The sequence below is a fragment of the Malurus melanocephalus genome, unplaced genomic scaffold (genome assembly GCF_030028575.1).
Source record: "Malurus melanocephalus ecotype Western Australia unplaced genomic scaffold, MMel_1.1 scaffold_99, whole genome shotgun sequence".
NCBI classification, from domain to species: Eukaryota; Metazoa; Chordata; class Aves; order Passeriformes; family Maluridae; genus Malurus; species Malurus melanocephalus.
Window position 1 is genome coordinate 321,969 of NW_026623331.1, and position 19,105 is coordinate 341,073.

General features: G+C 36.8%; 1 protein-coding gene across 2 annotated transcripts in view; it reads left to right on the plus strand.

Annotated features, from left to right (window-relative positions):
* ANKRD12 (ankyrin repeat domain 12) overlaps nt 1-18,351 on the plus strand; it is a 59,069-nt gene extending 40,718 nt beyond the window's left edge. For both annotated transcript variants that reach the window (XM_057368907.1, XM_057368910.1), the window contains 5 exons: nt 1,406-6,072; nt 12,118-12,216; nt 14,347-14,490; nt 16,867-16,962; nt 17,283-18,351. In XM_057368907.1, coding sequence (XP_057224890.1) covers nt 1,406-6,072; nt 12,118-12,216; nt 14,347-14,490; nt 16,867-16,962; nt 17,283-17,468 — 5,192 coding nt within the window. In that variant the 3' untranslated portion in view covers nt 17,469-18,351. The remainder of the gene's footprint in view (nt 1-1,405; nt 6,073-12,117; nt 12,217-14,346; nt 14,491-16,866; nt 16,963-17,282) is intronic.
* The last annotated feature ends 754 nt before the right edge of the window (nt 18,352-19,105 follow it).

The following is a 19,105-nucleotide window of genomic DNA, read 5'->3' on the forward strand; positions in this document are numbered from 1 at the left end:
TGTACTTCCATTGSTTTACTGCTCATTAAGGAGTAAGCTCTGATGTGTTTGGAATGGGGTGAGATTTTCAGTACTGAAGCAAATAGATGCATGGAAGAGAGAACAGCAACTGCTTTGCAGGAGAAGCATGAAGAATAAGCTACAAGGAGTGGTTAGAGTTAAGGCAAGAAGGTGATGGAATGTATGTGTGGGTGAGAGGGGGAAGGTATTAGAAGCTCTTAGCACAGAACTAGTAATTCTGCGTGCTGTAGTTAATATGGGACATAATAGGCACTTGTGGGGTCTATTTTGCTGCATGGTTGAATACAAAGCACCTGAAAAGCCTGCTGGCAAGGTATGAGTCTTAAACATTGTGTGCTGGCGGTTGGTGCACAGAGGGTACTACTGAAAATGAGGGGGAATTTTGCAGCAGAACTACTTTCTTTCTCATTTAGATTTCTAATGTATCGAAGCTGCTTCATCACTTTCCTTACACCATGATTTCAAWTTTTTCTGTTACATTTTATTCAGGATGTCAAATCTCTAGTCCACAGTACTGAATATTACAATATTTAGTTYTTTTTAAAAAGCAAACTGATAGATTCTGGAGCTGAAGAGGCTTGGCTTGGAACCTTACTGGGAGGGCACAGTACATCCAGAAAGACTTTGTAAGCATTTTTTGAGTTCTAGATTTTCATATGAACAGGTTGTGATAACACTCCATATGTTTTCTGAAGCCTGATTTTAGGAACAYCTGAGAGTCTTATATTTTGGACTTGCAAATCCAGGACACGCAGTACAACATGCTTGTTCCATGCAATAGCAGAGACCAATTGCAGTGAATTATAACATTTATAATACAATATAATTTTTATATATAGGGATTTATATGTAATTATAGTCTGCTTTTGCCTCTTTGTATCAGGTGCATTAAGATTCATGTGGGAATTGCTTTACATGAGCAGCTCTTCGTGTTATAAAAGCTCATCTGCTGTTAAAACATGACTGAATAGTTCATATGGAGGAGTATGGCTTAGTTGTTACAGAATGTAAGAGTTGAYGTATTCCTAGAGGAATGAGTTGTCATAGTAAGATGGCCTTGAGAAAGAGTCAGTTTTTACAAGAATTATACACAATAGCTGAGGTTTCCAAAATTTAAAGTGCATTGGTTTTGTTAGCTATAAATATTAATTAGTATTTTTACATGGATAGGTGAGAGCTGTAAAGGGAGGGGAGAACTTTGATTTCATGACCTTTTGTTTTCTCTTATAAAGCTTGATTCTAATGAGGTTTGTTGTGTGTCGAAGGTAGGTTTTTTTCTTTTTTCATTTGTAAAGAAGTAACTGCGGAACTGAGTTATTTTGTCCTGAAGTATGATAAGTGTCTTATCTGTATTCCATTAATTTTTTTGGTTTCCTTACTCTAGATTCTGAAGAAGCTCCATCTGTAAACCCTTCCAGTGTAGATGGGAATGTTGATTCAGAAGCAGAAAAGGACTCTGTGGCCAACAACAGCAAACAAACGGTCCCTAGTAAGGCACCACCTCCATCTGCTCTGGATGAGTATGAGTTTAAAGATGATGATGAGGATGAAATGAAAAAAATGATCGATGACAAACATATTCTTAGAAAAGACCCAAGAAAAGAGGATGAGACGGAAGTTGACAAGACCAGCTTATTTGTGAAACAAGAAAAAGTTGTCTTTTCAAAATCATTCAAAAGCAAAAAGCAGAAACCATCTAGAGTTCTGTATTCAAGTTCTGAAAGTTCTGATGAAGAAATACYTCAGGACAAGAAGATAGTCTCTCCTTGCTCTGTTTCRGAGACATCAAATTCTGATGTCAGAGTGAAGAAAGAATAYATGGTTACCAACGAACACAAGCAAAAGGGCAAAGTTAAAAGGAAAGTAAAAAATCAGAGCAAAAATAAAGAGAACCAAGAAGTAAAGCAAGAAAAAGAAAATGCTAGAGTAACAAATATAGCTACTTCTGGGTTAGATGCCTTAGATAAAGCTAGAGAGGAAGAAACCTTTAAGAAGTCTTTCACCTCAAAAGAAGATTCTTCTTTACATCTATTTCATATCACTGCAGGAAAATCTCCCAAGCATCCCTGTGGGTTAAGTGAAAAGCAGTCAACACCATTAAAACAAGAAAACATCAAAAGTTGCTTATYGCCAGGGGGTTCTGAAATAACATTGCAGTCCGAATTAGTTCGGTATGATCACACCACTGATTCTGATTATCTAGTAGAAAGTTCTAGTGGCAAATCTTGCAAGCACAAAGAAAAAAGCAAGCATCATCAAAAGGATTTTCACTTGGAATTTGGTGAGAAATCTAGTCCCAAAATTAAAGAGGAAGATAATAGCTCAACATTTGAGAATTCAGAATATACTTTGAGAAAAATTGACAAGGAAGGTAAAACACTTAAAAAGCATAAATTAAAGCACAAAGAAAGAGAAAAAGAAAAGCACAAAAAGGAACAGGATGGGGAGAGGGAGAAACACAAACATAAAGATAATGTTAAAGATGTTCAAAGAAGTATTGAGTTTGACAGAGAATTTTGGAAAGAGAACTTTTTCAAAAGTGATGAAAATGATGATACATTGTTAAATACAGAACATGAATCTCTTTCTTCAGACAGAAAATCAAAGCTAGAAAAAGCTGTGGCAAAAGAAGATAAATTAGTTAAGGAGAAACTGTTCCAGAAAGAGAGAAGTACTAAAGATGAGAGAGAAAAAGAGAAGAACAAAAAGGAACATGAGAAGCTTCTCAAGGATGAAAAAACAAAAGATTCAAAAGAAGAAAAAGATACGCTTGCAGATAAAGAAATTGAATTGTTCTCTTTYGGTGTTAAAGATGAGGCAACCAGTGTGCATGTAATAGAAAGAGACACAGATACTGAAAAGCAGAAGAATTTCAAGGAAAGTAAAGAAAAGACAGAAAAGCGATCCTCAGCCAAAGAAAAAGATGTTGAAAAGACAGAAAGAAAACATGGAGAAAAAGAGAAAAAGTTAAAGCATGAATATAAGATGGAGAAAGARAAAGCAGAAGTAAATGAAAATACAGAGAAAGTAAAGGAGAAGTCCACTTTGCAGCAAGCAGAAAGATGCCATAAGGAAAATGATAAACTAAAAAGCATGGCTACTCTTAAAAAAGTTGATGACAAGGARAGAAATAAAGAAAAAACTGATAAGAAGCATGATAAAGAAAAGGCCGATAAAGACAGACATTGGGCTGAAAGCAAAGAAAAACAGTGTACTGAAAGAAAAGTGAAACAGTCTGAAAAAGAATCTGAATATGCTAAATGGGAAAAAAATAGAACTAAAGAAAAGGAATTTGAAAAAAAAGACAAATCCAAAGACAAGGAGACGTCATCATTGGCAAACTCAAAACACATGCAGGAGGAAAGGAGATGCAGTGTTACAGAAAGTAATAAAACAGTTCATGACAAACTGTCATCTTTGAAAGAAAAACCAAAAGATGATTTGTTGAAAACTCCAGATGGTAGAGAAAAAGATAAAAAAGATAAAGATATAGACCGATACAAAGAGAGGGACAAGCATAAAGATAAACTGCATCAAAGTAGTTTGCTYAAACCAAAACTTGAACATGAGAAACTTAAGCCCAAACCAGCTCCTGCACCRAAGGATGCTCGGCCTAAAGAAAAAAGATTAGTCAATGATGATTTAATGCAAACTAGTTTTGAAAGAATGCTTAGCCTTAAAGATCTGGAAATAGAGCAGTGGCACAGAAAGCATAAAGAAAAAATAAAACAGAAAGAGAAGGAACGTTTAAGAAACCGCACTTGTTTAGAACATAACAAAATGAAGGAAAAACCCAAACACTCATTAGCTGAAGTAAAAGGCAAAGAACTGATTCGCTCAAAAAGTTCYGAGTTGCCAGATGTTTGTATGAAGGAAAAACAGCAGAAAGATGCTACCAGTAATAGATCGCAGTCAGTAGATACAAGAAGTGTCAATGTTGCAAAGCCTTCATTGGCTTTAGATAATTTAAATAGATCCCCWAAATCAGAAAGTGAAAAGATGGGGCTGAGCTCCAGGTCAGTGTCCATGGTTTCTGTTGCCAGCTCTGAGGATTCTTGCCATACCACAGTAACTACTCCAAGGCCTGTGATTGAATATGATTCAGATTTTATGCCAGAAGGTTCTGATTCCCAAATGTCTTTTTCGCAGTCACCATTTTTAGCAAGTGCCAGATCACCAGCCCTTGTCGAAAAAGAGCCCGATGGTCTTGCTGAGTTGCCAGATCGCATTAAGCCATCTTTCACAAGCAGGCTTCCACAAATGTATGTTAGATCAGCRTCTGTTGAAGATGTTAAGTTGGTTTTAAATGAGTGTAGGCCTGTCATAGAGGTTCGAAGATGCAGCATGCCTGCTGCAGTTTCTGAACACAGCAAACAGACTCGACTATCAGAAGAAAATAACCAGAACGCTCTGCCGTCAGTTCAGACTTACAGTAGCACTTCTCCTAAACCAGAACTACCATGTAGCACACTTGAAAGAGATTTTCAAAGTAGTGTGACTGTTCTTCAGTCAAACTTCACATTGTCTTCCAGTGGAGCTGTTAGCAACAAGCAGGCAACAACGGGAACAAGTAGCCCTGCAGAAGACTCCAACATGCATTTAGAGCCATGTAGTCAAAGTGGTGTGACTCAGCAAACCAAACCATGGGATGTGCCTTTTGACAGACTTAATTCATTAAACAATGAGTTTAATAGCTCAGGTTGTGATGTATCAGAGCAAGATACTAAAAGTGTTACAGCAATACACAATTCTGAAAGCATGACTTTAAAAGAGCAACAAGTGTCTGAATTTTTGCCTCAGCATGCTGAAATTAAGGGAAGTTCCAGTTCTCAAGAATCTGCATCATTTTTGCCTTCACAGTCGCCTTGTTCTTTAACTATCCAGCCWCTTCCAGTTGTGTCAAAACATGTTTCTTTACCAGGGATTAGCAGTCAAGATTCATCATTTGTACAGCAGCAAAATCAAATTCACACTACCACTTCTCCTTTGGATACAGATGCTACTAGTACCAGAGAGCTGGAAAATGCTTTCTTCGCTTCAAACATTAAGAAGTCTGAGACATCCATTGCTGTATATTCTGAGAGCTCTGCAAAGGACATTTCTCAGAGCTGTGAAAGGGTGAATGATTTACCAGTGGTACCATTAGAGAAAGATACTTCTGARAGTGATAGCAGTTCACAGTTAAATGTGAGTTCATACACATTCAGTAAAGTTGTTAGTAAGAATGCCCTGAGTGAAGTGGATGATAACACAGCAGATACTTCAGATATTAGAAATGAAAAAGACCAGCAGGAAAAGTTGATCTCTGTGCATGTTGTTGATAGTAAAGCCAATGCTGATCTCTGTGAACTAAGTTCAGGAATTTCAAAAGGAATTACAAATGAATCAGTTAATAAAAGCCCCTGCACTGCATACAGAGAAAATGTGTTGGCAGATGATCCACCACAGTACTCCTCTCTATCCAACTTGGAAAATAGTTCACAACGGATTACACAGGAAGAGGTGCATAAATACAGCCACGTRGTTAAAGTAGAAGAAGAAGTTGCTGAGGATCAGAAGATGGAACAGCAAGAAGTACCTCAGAGAATCACGAGGAACAGAGCAAATTTGCTTGCTAACCAGGGCAAGCAGAATCCTCTTGGCTGCACACAGACATCAGAAAAAGAGTCGGAATCATCGGCATCTCTGAAGGCAAGAATTAGATTAACTGAAGAGGATGATGCTCAGGTGCATCATCCACGTAAAAGGAAGGTGTCACGTGTGCCTCAGCCTGTGCAAGCRAACCCTTCTTTGCTGCAGGCCAAGGAGAAGACGCAGCAGTCGCTGGCAGCTATTGTTGATTCTTTGAAACTTGAAGAGATTCAGCCATACAGTTCTGAGAGAGCAAATCCCTATTTTGAATACTTGCACATACGGAAGAAAATAGAAGAGAAGCGTAAACTGCTGTGCAGTGTTATTCCTCAGGCGCCTCAATATTACGATGAATATGTGACCTTCAATGGTTCCTACCTGTTGGATGGCAATCCCTTGAGCAAGATCTGCATCCCAACCGTAAGTAATATGGCCTTTAAATGTACAGTACAATGAAAAGCGTGTTTTGGTTTTATTTTTGGAACTTCCATATTCTTCCTAATTTGCTGCTGAGTGTTCTGCTAAAAACAGTAAGTTAGCGTATGTCAAATTAATATTGACTAATAGCATAATATTTAAAAGCCCCATTCAGTGGAAATAYAAACAGTGRTTTCACAGTCATTGTAAGACAAAGYCATGTATGACACCTGTCAAAGGCACACCAACAAATACTGTGTTTCAAACTATGTAAAGCCTACTCTTTGAAAARTGAAGCCAGTTATTGAGAGCTTCTGTGAACTTCTGCTGTCAATAATTTGGTTAAAACTAATTACTCAAAGCTGTTTCATTTGGAGGGGGATGGATGTGCAGTGCTTCCAAATACTAAGTCCATCACCAAACGTTTTAAGTATGACAGTGCCTGCCAGCTATCTCAAAAGCAGCAGATGTAATCTGCTCTGTCCTGACTTTTACAATCCACCAATCTAAAGTGAAGGTTTTTTTCCTGTTTACTGAAGACATCTGTCATTCTTTAGTTCTAGGCTTTGTATTTCTGAATGGACTTGTTATGTCAGCTCATCTGAGATAACTCACCCTTACTTGAGAGTAAAAAAGCTTTATTTTTTTTCTGACAGAGTTGAAGATTTTCTTGATGAGGCAATGAAAGAAATTTAATGTRTAAATTTAAAAATTCTTGCTTCATTACTGGGATAGTCATAATTCTGTGGACAAGTTGTTTGTTCTCATTTTTGGAACTAGTGGGCCAGTTATAGTCTGAGGAAAGATSTGGGTAAGATGAGCCTTTAACTTGGTCCATAATGAACCAGGGTGTATGGTAACCTTTGCCACAGTGTACCAGGCTGTCAGCCTTTCCAGGTCTGCAAATCTTTCTCAGTAGCTCTTGCAGCTTCTGTAACATCTTTATCACTGGAGGCATAGATTTTATCTTTTTTCCTAGAGCTGCTGCTAGCCATGGACGTCCTGTTTCCAAGCTGTAGCTTACTGCTTTGGCATCACACTTCAGTACTTAATTTCAGATAAGTGGAAAGTAGAGAAGCATGGCRTATATTTTTCCCGTATCCTACCTGCGCAATAGAATTCAATTCCGTCATAAATGGCAATGTGTGTAGATGTAGCACTGCCTTATAAATCCKTTATGTCTCTGTTGCTGTGTATAATAGGGACTCTGCAGTTAATGAAAATAAATTTAGGTATTGGAGACCAAAATCTCAGGTAAGAGTTTCAGAAAATATTAGAGATCAATGTGTCCTCCCTATTCTCAATGGCTTTGCTGTTGAAAAAAAAACTTCTTCCAAAAAAAATTTGATAAAAATGTAAATATGTAATTGAAGGATTACAGTTACTGATTTTTGTCTCATTTATATTTCTGGTTTGCTTCCCTGCACAGAGATGCTCTCATGATAATGATGTTTTGAACAAGTAATTGTTTTGTATACACTTTGATCCTGTTAATCTTCTAACTTTTTGATCCAAGCAGTTAGAAGCAAAAAGGAAGAAGATAAGTTCTTAGATGCCAAAATAATTTATTAYGAAATCGGTACTTACTTTCATTAGCATTAAAGTGTAAGAAAAAGCACGAGTTTTACTGTAAATAAGAAGATACTCAAAGCACTTAGTTGCACTGGAGGTTTTTCAACCAAAAGTGAACTGCTTGATTTAATTACTGTCACTTGTTTAAATGTACAATTTTGATAAAACTTCATGTTTTTTTCTGAAAAAATGATACTGTTTAAAAAATTAGTAGTAGTTCACACTTAACTTATTGGCAGAGCTTGCTTGTGTACACAATTCAGTAATTTAATAATTTTGTCACCATTGGAAAGCACAATCATAATAGTTCCTGTTACAAATACCRTAGAATGGAGTATTGCTAAATCAAGGATCATTTCATTCTCAGAAATGAGCGTCTGTTTTTTATACCCAATGTCCAACAAAGTAAAAATAAAGGTTATGCCTAGTCTCTCTGAAATGGTGAAATATTAATAGCATGTATTGTTATGCCTATAATGTGCAATTTAATAAGCAACTGTAAAATTACCTTTTTGATGAGTTTTTGTTTTACAGCTTTTTCCTTCAATTGTCTAATGATTCTCTATTAACCAAATTTTTGCCTCATCAATTTACATAGAAAGAAAGTAGATACTCTTTCTTAAAATATTCCTGTGTTACAGATATCCCTTGGTGTAGTTGTATGTGAAGACCATATATTTAGCTCTGACACTTGGAATAGTTAATGCAACATASTGTTCTCAGCACTGTAATTTTAATGATGCACTGTAGTTTATCTGATGAACTTCAAACGAGCTCTAGGTGGGAACCAGGAGATGGTGTGCTGAAACTCTTATTTCCACAGTCTTGTTTATATATTGTAATTTATAGCCCTGATCACCTCAGGCTGTGGGGGTATTCACGTACGAATGTGGCTTCCCTCTCACCAGTACAAATACAAAACATGAAGGAGGAGACATCAGGTCAGGTCAAAATAAAATGAAACAAAATCTGAATCTTCTGATAGAGTAATTTAAATTGTGCTTGGTCTGTTGCCTTTCAGATCGTTCCATCCATGTGTTCTACAGAGTTTAGTTGTCTTTACCCAGATTGTCTCCTGAGAGGAGGCACCAGGACAATTCACTGCCAGCTTCCAGTGGCCATATAGCAGATGTGTTTCTAGTAAAAGGGTTACTGCTCAGTTTCCCTGGCATTGCTGTAGATACTTAAGTGGTAAAATGTAATTTTAGGGGTGTTACCAGAAACTTGTTTTCAAAATGCATGAAATACAGCATTAGAGCAGGCCAGTTTTTTGAATKGCATAGAAGAGTGGAGGTTTGTAGCAGGCACAAATAAGGACTTAAGGTTCATAGAATGAAGAGTTAACATTCTTGTTGTAGTTGTTTTGAAGGATGCAAGGCATGCAGGAAAGTTACTGCTGGATTTTCATGTGTTGGAGATAGGGAGGGCATGTCTTGAACCTGAGTTCTTGCCAAACAAACCTGCTCTAATGGCTGGCTCCAGCTGAGGTGGAGCAGAGGCTCAAGGCCAAGTTCTGTCTGGCTTTTCTGGGTCATTTCTCAGACTGGGAGCAGAGAATACTCTGAAGTAGGCAGGGCCCCCTTGTTTCCCTCTCTTCTGTACAGAGTTTGGGCCCTTAAGAAACTAGTTGGATATTTTGGTTATMCAAAAAATAGAGGGCACTTGTTTTTTTTTTGTGGTGTTCAGTTTCGTGCTCCATGCAGGCAGTCCAACCTATGTGTATTTTCCCTACACAGTTTCTGTGTTCTCTTTACTAATAGTCTCTTTGACTAGAAGGTCCAAGAGGCTCTCTGGCTGTTCCTGCCTCAAAACCTTTTAAGTTAGACTYCCTGGCCTCAAAGAAACCCATTTCCTTTGTCTGAATCCAGTGCTGGTTCACAGGCTGGGATTTCCAGCAGGTGGTGTTCAACTACCCAAATCCTGTTTTCATACTCTAAGGATCTGAGGCTCACTCTTCCCAAGTTTTCAAGAAGAGAGGAAAAAACTGATCATCCCATAAATGACTGTAACCAAACCTAGCCCTGTGTAGAGCTGTACATTTTGGCAGGCAGGGCTGGGTGGGCGTGAAGAGTTTATGGATGTATCCAGTGGCAGTAGAGATGTCTGGRATCACAGAGACCTGTTGGTGTCACACAAGTCTGAATTTAATCTGTATTTAGGGCAGAGCATAATCTGCTGCAACAGAGTTCTACACATTTAAATAAAAGACCATACAAGTCTGCTGTCCAGATGATCAACTCCTTGTCAGGTTTTTTCTGGTATTGATTCTTATTTCTTTGTGAAATTAAACAGTCTGTAAATTTAGGGGAGTAACAGTATTGCAACAATATTTGAAATGTAGTGACAGGGCAAGAGTGAATGGCTTCAGACTAAGAGAGGGGACGTTTAGATTAGTATTAGAAAAAAAATGGTTCATTGTGAGAGTGATAAAGCATGCGAGCAGGTTGCCAAGAGAAGCTGTGGATGCCCCATCCCTGGAAGTGTTCAAGGCCCAGTTGGATGGGGCTTTGAGTAACCTGGTCTAATTGGAGGCATCCCTGCACACAGCAGGGGGATTGGATTTATATGACCCCTAAAGTCCCATCCTACCCAGGCCATTCTGTGAAATTGTGCAGGTGATATAGATGCTTTGCCAACTCTGAACTTTCTATTTCTGGAAGATTTAGGTGCATAAACCTAAAGCTTGTTTATAGGCAGAGTGTCTTGCTTCTTGCTGTCTATACTTCTCTGTAAGCAAAACGGTGGGGATCTTGAGAGATGTTTTTGGGTTTATTACAATTAAAGCTTGATATTATTTACAAGCATGTTGTCTTATTTTATTGAAAGACTGTGACAGCACAGTTGTACTATACCATGAATGCAAAGTTTTCARAAAAACTAGATTACAGTGTGTCTTAGGCTAAGCTAAAACACACTGATACCCATTATGATTGGAYAGGTTGTTCCAGTACAATGTTTGTGGTTTTTTGGGAGGAGGGGGTTGTTTATATTTGTTTTTAATACTTGCACAAAATGGCATATACCATAAACATTTCTGGTTTTAGAGTCCAGCTGTTTTCACTAAGAAAAAGTAAATGCATCCTGCTTAGGAGTTTGAAACATGAAGAAGTTGAATGACCTTTYATACCAAATAATAACTTAAGGAATGAACTGCAATTTGTTATTTGTTACGTTCTTTCATTCCAAAGACATTGGCAAACTTCCAGTTGGGGAAAAAATTGTCMTAAAATAATTTTCYARTATAATAATAATTCAGTCATTTCTGGTAGATAAATCACTTGTTACTGGAATGTACAGATGCAACATTGATACTAATAATCTAATTTAATCCACAGTGTGTCTGTATTTCCATAAGGGATTTATTACTTCTTGTCAGTTGAAAAATCTGTTTTATTGAAGAGAATCATTTATGTTTGTGTTGGGTACACGGGAGGGTGTGGTAACTGTAGGTATGTATTTGAGGTGTGTTTTTGGAGTGTCAGTGATAGTAGGTAGCAGTGTTTCATTTAGTTTAAATGGGTCTTTCTAAAGCAGTATCAGTGCTCCTAGATCAGTTGTTAAAACCCATGCTGAACTGTCAGACAGAAATGGCATAAAGAAAAGTAAAGTGTGGAGCTTTAAAACTCCCAAAATGTTTATTAGTTACTTCTCAAAAAGCATCTGATTTCTGCGTTTGCCAGGATGGCTCCAGGTGCCTTGTCCGTGTTTGCCATCCAGCTCAGATGTAGATCCAGATCCAGACAGTAATGCTGCTTATTTACTATAATTGACTAAAGTTGCAAAATGTTTCTGGTGTACCAAATCAGTTACAGCATTGATATGTCTCTAAAGTCTATTTGGTTTTTTAAAAAAATTAATTTTCTTTTTAAGGAATGAGTTAAAAAAGAAACTTACTTGGATAACTGACAGGAAGAAACACTTCTTCAAGCCACCAGGGCTCTAGTCTACTTTTTGTGCTTGCTTTTGTTCTTCGTGATTGGGAGATTAGGAGTATGGTTGGTTATCTTTTGTGCATTATAAAATGTTGTTACATTAAGTGTTTTTTTTTTATTTTGCAATACTTTTCTTTTTTTGCTTTGCTCTTGTATTTTGCTAGGTAGTTTTTATCTTCTCAGAATGAACAGCTGTGCTTTAATGAGTCTTTAAAACTGAAAACAAGTCGTATTTTTACTATGTTCTACTGTATAGTCATTTAGAAAGAACAGCCATAGAATTCTGATAATGACTGGTAAAAGCACTATACAGCTTGAAATGCTACTTTCACTTGAGTTTTTCAATTTTATGGCATGTAATCCTTAAAACCTTTTATTGCGAACACATTGAATTCACATAATTAATTGAAAGTAAAAATCTCCTATTTTTCTTTAAAAATTCCTTGCTTATTGTTTCTTGGGTCTTTTTAAATAGATCRCATAAGCAATGCTAAACATGTTAAATACATATTCAGAATACTTTTTTATAAAACTTCTTCCACAGATTACACCACCTCCATCTCTGTCGGATCCACTTAAGGAACTATTTAAACAACAGGAGGTTGTAAGGATGAAACTACGTTTACAGCATAGTATTGAAAGGGTAAGACTAATTTATTTTTTTATTTCCCAGATTTAAGCTTTAGGATATTTTCTTTTTCAATGAGCAGGCTACATTTGTCTCAATTTAACAATCTTTAGAAGTAATCTTCTTTTTATCCAAATTTTTGAATTGGAGAAACTTGTAAGAGGGGAAGAAAYTTTTTGGACAGTTGTTAGTAGAATGCTGAAGTTGGTAAGATAGCAGCTTTTTCCTGTTAATTGATCTAAGTTGTGTCCCAGATTTGTCGTAGAGGCAGTGGTAAGAAAGCTTCAGCTTCACACTGTGGTTTTKAAAGCTWATGATGGGTTGTAGGCTTCAGAACMARATTGACTRAGTTAAAAKAATTGAAGAAATAGTAARTTCTGTATTGAGAGAAGACACGTGTGGCTCAAGACTGAAACATTTTTTGCAGTATTCTGCTGGCAAAAACTGCCTAAAATTATATTAGAACTACGTCTGTAGGCATCACTGAATTTGAGTGCAGAAATAGAGARAATATTCCTGGTTTAGGAGTATTTTTTATTTTTAGGTTGCCCTTTTTCCTTGGCAGCTTTTAGGTGCCAGTATTGTGAGCCAGATTGCTTGTGGGCACAGGCAGGACCCCTTTCTGACACAAATGGATTTCCATATAGTTATACCAGGAGCTGCTTTATCAAAACCCAGTGTGATGCTTTTTCAATTGACGATTTCAGTGTGGTTTAACAAACCTAGTTGAGGAAGGGGTTTTACTTGAATTTTTTCAAGTATTTCAGTGTAAAGTTAACTATAAACTAAGCACCAAGGTTGTAAACATGGTTCAAATTTTGACTGAAATCAGTTGTAACTAAAAAAAAAATGTGGCAGGCAGGGCAAGAGAGGGGATTCTGTCCCTCTGCTCTGGTGAAATCACATCTGGAGTGCTGCATCCAGCTCTGGGGTGCCCAGCACAGGAATTACATGGACCTGTTGGAGTAAGTCCAGAGGAGGCCATGAAACTCATGAGCCACCTCTCCTTTGGAGGCAGGCTGAGAGCACTAGTTTTGTTCAGCCTCGAGGGGAGAAGGCTCCAGGGAGACCTCATTGGGACATTTCATTAAAGGGGCTTATAAAAGTGACTTTTAACACAGGCAAATAATAGTGATAGTACAGGGGAGGTACAGTTGTAAACCAAAAGAGGGAGATAGATTGGATATTGGCAAGAAATTCTTCACTGTGAGGATGGTGAGGACCTGGARTGGGTTGCCAAGAGAAGGTGTGGATGCCCCATCCCTGACAGTGTTCAAGGGCAGGGTGGCAGCGTGGTGGAGTGGAAGGTGTTCTTGCCCACAGTGGGGGGGCTGGAACAAGATGGTCTTTAAGGTCCCTTCCAATCCAGACTTTATGATCCTAACCAAAGGAAAGATGCTCCTTTTCCTGTTATCTGAAGAACACAAAATACATCATAATATAATCTACCTGCTTTTATCTTGATAAAAATTAGAGCCATTATATTGCGGAGCAGTAAACACATACATACATTCTTTCTTAAAAAATTATGCATATTTATTATGCATAATTTTTATGCATATTTTGCTCGTATAGGCTATTCTTCACATGAAATCCACTTTGCACAACTGTAAGTCAAGCTTTGTCAAGTGAGTTATATTTTTCTTGTCTCAGTTTAGGAAAGAATATTTATCCAGATATGAATTCAGGGAGTTTCTGCATGTTGTTTAAAAAAAAAAATTATCCTGAAAATTATGCTTCAGTTTGCTTGGCCACTGTGGCTAGAGAGACAAAAGTCTTCATACAGTCAACACTCATAAACTTAYATCCCAGCCCTGTGCTCCTCCTCCCTTTCGTCTTCCACCACCCTCATTAACTAGAACTTGCCTCAGTAAGTGGAAACATTCAGCCATCAGTGGAGGCTGGGCTAAGGAGGTGTGTTCAGTTCTGACATCCATGGGGTACTTTTTGCTTCATTAAATTGAAATTTTGGATTTGATTAGAGCAACAACCCCTCCTACCTTCAGCAGCCCATTTCTCACACTATTCAAAAGTGTAAGCCCTAGAAAGAAATCTTTAAATTAGTGAAAAGAAATCTTTAAATTAGTGGGCATTTCTATGAGTGCTTAATTTACTAAATGTTTATTTGTATGTTATCTTAATTAGGAAAAGCTCATTGTCTCTAACGAGCAAGAGGTTTTGCGTGTTCACTACCGTGCAGCGAGGACCTTGGCTAATCAAACTCTGCCCTTCAGTGCCTGCACTGTKCTGCTGGATGCTGAGGTGTACAACGTGCCTCTGGATGCTCAGGTAAAGATGTGTCCTTCACAGTTTCAGACAAAGAGGTTGTTCCAGCCTGAATCAAATGAAGCATTCAGAGATAACTCTGTTCCACAGCAAAATTGTCACTGATTTGCGTGGAATTAAGATTTTGGTCACTATAGGTTGTTGCTTACATTGGGCCTGAATTGGCTGTGCAGTAATAGGAGGATGTACATGGCTTTTCTGTTTTGTACCATRTCTGGTTTTCTTTCACCTCCAAAAATCAGGAGATGGATAAAATAAGAATATGCTTCTGCTGATTTTGTTATAAAAACAGATTTTGGTCATAAACAGAATATGTTATGGAAGCTTATAAACATAGCTTAAACAAGAATAGAGAAATTATCAGCATAGAAGATAATTTCTGTCAGTAATTCAGATAATTGTAATGCAGTAGTGTGTGAGGGGATGAAATTGGTTTATGAAATTTGGAAATGTTGTGTGGACGTACCGACGTTATACTTTCCTCCTCTGTATAAGGCAGTCACTAGAACTGTTCCATAAAAAACAGATGACCAGCAGTGAAATGTTGAAGGCTACCAGATGAAATAACCTTTTTCAAAATGACTTCAGGCTCCATATGACTTACTTATGCCTTGTTATTTACGTGTACAGTGTGGGTATTTAGTCCTGATTAAAACACGGAATAAACAATGTGCTTCATAATCTGTTTATGTTGTATGGRCTGCCACTCAAAAGTTGGCTGCAGCTGTATCTCTAAGAGAAAATAATCTCATGGTGTTAGTATTTTGTTGATAGTTTATCCAGCTAACTGGATGGAACTGGCATTCAACATATGTGAGGAGTACATAATGCAAGGAGGAAATGCTGGTGCTTTGGGTGTAATAAAAGTGTGGATGCATTGGATGTTGGGCATTTTAAAATGAAACACATACATTTCCAACATATGGTAGATTTTACATTTGTTCTGGGGCCCTTTACAGAAAGCCCTAACAGCTTCCAGTGTTTCTTCAGTCAGTTACTACATTTTTTCCTAGTCTTTAAAGAGGTAGAGCTATGCCCAACAAAGTGATTCAGCAGGAGATAGCAGTTTATGGAGACTGTATTGTTGTTTCATTTTATTTTCATACAGATAAATTTTTAAACCATCATTTCCTTAGTTAATCTAACTGATAGGGTAAAAATGAGGTTTTWCTTTTCCGAAGTTCCAGGTGTCCTTTGCTCATGTTAAGGAATCTGATTCTATATTTGAGTTTTGTGAAACAAAAGGTATCTTTGCTGGGGGAGTTGTTGAGGTGGTGTGCCCCCCAAGTATTGTTTTTTTTCTTTACCATCTATATAGCAACAAGAGCAGCAATAAAATGCCTCTCCTTCCCCCTCACTACTTCAATTCAAAGTGTTTCAGTTTGTTGTAATTTTTCTTATGAAATGGTATGGCATATAACATTCAGCAAATTAWTAAATAAATCTTGAATTTAATTGCAGTCAGAGTTTATAGTACCAATTTGGTGGTTTGATTTAAACTTTTTTTAATGGGAAGAATGTAGATGCTTAAGAAAACATTGTCTTGTAATGCATTCTGCCATTTTCCTGTTTCCCGTTAGCAAATCTTGATTTTGTTCTCCAGAATGGTCAGTGTTTGCAGATTTGGCTGGGCTGCTTTTTGTTTCTTCTACTACAATAAAAATTCTTGTAGTGTCTTTTTTTCTCCCTCAAAGAGTAACAGCAGCTTGTTGTATTTAGTGGCTATTATTTAAATGTTATATTGGCATGGTCTGGATTTTGGACTACGTATAGAGTAAATCTAATTTCTCACATTCGGCAGATGTGACATTTGAGATTCTTACAAAATTGTTTGAATTATAAAAAAATAAGCAGGACATAAGGCACGTCTGCTCACTTTTTTTAATCTCCTTTTGGGGATTGTGATGATAAAAGTATTTTTCATTTGTGTATTCAGTACTTGGTTAGTTCAGTTAAATCAAGATGCTTATGTTTTTCTTTGTTAATATTTTTGCTTTTCCCTGAGGGAATATTGATTTAATTTCTTCTTGAACTTTAAAAAGAGATACCATAATTTTGTGGAAGGATCTGTGTAGTATTAGTTAAGACTTCAAGGAATAAATCTTTAAACCTCCCACTCTAAATTTTAAAAACAGTACAGTAAATAGCCTGAGGGAATCCAAAAATAGCCAATTTAGTGAGCAGCTGGCTTGCASTGGAAGTGTTGGTCAACATTTGTGCTTACATATACCTTTGTACTTTGAATCTGTTTTTCCATCAGAAGCAGTGTTTGTAGGATTGTATATTTACATCTCATAGAGTAGGTTTTATATTTTAAAGTATGTTTAAGATTGAACCATYAAATAACTTAGAGTTTGAATAAATGTGTTTTTTTTGCAGACTGATGACAGCAAAACATCGGTGAGGGATCGATTTAATGCAAGACAGTTCATGTCATGGCTACAGGAYGTTGATGATAAGTTTGACAAATTAAAGGTACATTCCTTTGTCTTTCCTTTAAAAAAAAAGTCACTATGAAGATGAGATGAATAAATAGTAGATTTGTGTGCAGTATCACAGGTTTTTGTGGAGGTAACCCAAAGGAAGGTCTGTCAGTATAAAAAAGCCCTAACTTTTGTTGCCATGTAGTGTAATGGAATAATTGTAAATTTCTAGRTATTACACTATTGGTGGAATTATTTACTATCACCAGAGAGGCTCTGAGATGTATTTCCTGTGTTCAGACATGTTGCAGTAATATTTTTTTATTTATTGAAATAAATATTTCAATAACTTCTTTCTCAATTTCAAACCAGACGTGCCTTTTGATGAGGCAGCAGCACGAGGCAGCGGCGCTAAATGCGGTGCAGAGACTGGAGTGGCAGCTTAAACTGCAAGAGCTTGATCCTGCTACATACAAATCCATCAGCATTTATGAAATTCAGGAGTTTTACGTTCCTCTTGTTGATGTTAATGATGACTTTGAATTGACGCCCATATGACAACCAGCACCATCTGGCTCGTCCTTCCCCATGGACAGCTAGATACTAAGGTGCAGTGATACACAAAGGTATTTTTCTTTTGAGACAGAGCACTTCATTCTGTGGAATACTAGAGAGAAGTGTGGCACAGACTCTTGTTCAAACATGGAAGACGGATGCAAATTTTAAATTCGGATTCCCAGTTAACTGCTGTTATCTGTATTTTAAAATTGCCTGTAGCTTTATTGCTTAAAAAGATGACAAAACCTGGTGAGTTTACAGCGCTGGAAGCTGTTAATAACTAAAACATCCACCAAAAAGCAAATGATACCTAAAATCTGCTATAAAGCTTTGTATTATGRATTTTCAGTAACAGTTGAACTCCCACAGAAAAATGATGAGAAAACCTGTGGAAGAAAATGTCAGACTTGGAGGAAAATAGTCAATTAATCTTATTATGTTTTGTAAATTACTGTACAGATTTCTTTTTGGAAAAAGATGTAATATTGTCTTCATTTTTAAATAATTTATTTTATACATATTGTGCAAATGTAAATAGTCCTGTAATTAATGTTCAAACCTGTATAAAATAGATATTTTAACTGTAAAACTGTTTTTTGTCTAATGTTTTCTTGGACCAAAGTTGTTGTAATTTGTTTTTATTAAGTGTAGTGTGTTCCTGGTTGGCAGTTCCTTTTTGTATGGCATGCGTTTGATTTAGCTGCTTGTTTCATCACCATAACTGTAAAAGGATTGAACTGTATTGCATGCTCCACAGGACCCTGAACTCCTCCCCTTCAATAACTGATACCTAAACTATTGTAATACTTACAAAATCATACTTCATATTAGTCTGCTGTTGTAATGCCATACCTATGACTTCCTATATTGAAAATATTTTTGTGTAAAACRAAAAAAAACCCTTTTGCTCTTATATGGTGGTCTCGTAATAGAGCCTATTTTTTCCAACAAAATGCCTTTGAATTAAAATTCTTAAATTGTATATTGTCTATTTTAATATTAATCTATGGAAGGGATATGTAAATAGTTGTAAATATAATATTTAATAAATTTTATTGGTCATGTTATTAGTTGGAATTTCTTAATATTGGAACACTTGATATACAATCCTTCTCATTCCCCGAGGAATATAAGGAGGCTCAATGGAAAAGGTAAATTCCCTGTGTTGTGAAATTTAATGCCTTTTTATTCTTAGTACTGTTAATGAGCAGACAGTTAATTATTTATTAGTAGGAGGTTACAGATATTCATGAAAAAGATTTGTTACCCTCCAGGCCATAAACTATTCAAGAATGCTTGGGATCTGATGTCTGTGAAATCATTTCTGAAAGAAATGAGGCTTGGCCAGGAGACCTGATTACTCAGAATAAGAGATTTTAAATCCTTGATTTGAACTGATTTTTCTTGACCAGGTGAGCTACTACAGAGAAATGACCAAGAGACTCTGGACAGCAGGCTCCTTCCATCTGCACATCGCTGCTAGTGCCAGTTAAGAATAAATAGTAACTCAGGCACGGTAAAGTCAATTAATATGTAGTTCCTGCCCTGTAACTTTTTTTTCCACGKTTAATTTGTCAGGTACTTGTCGAAGGAGAAGCTGTTAGTGCTTTTGTTACAGGAGTATCTTCCTGACCTCA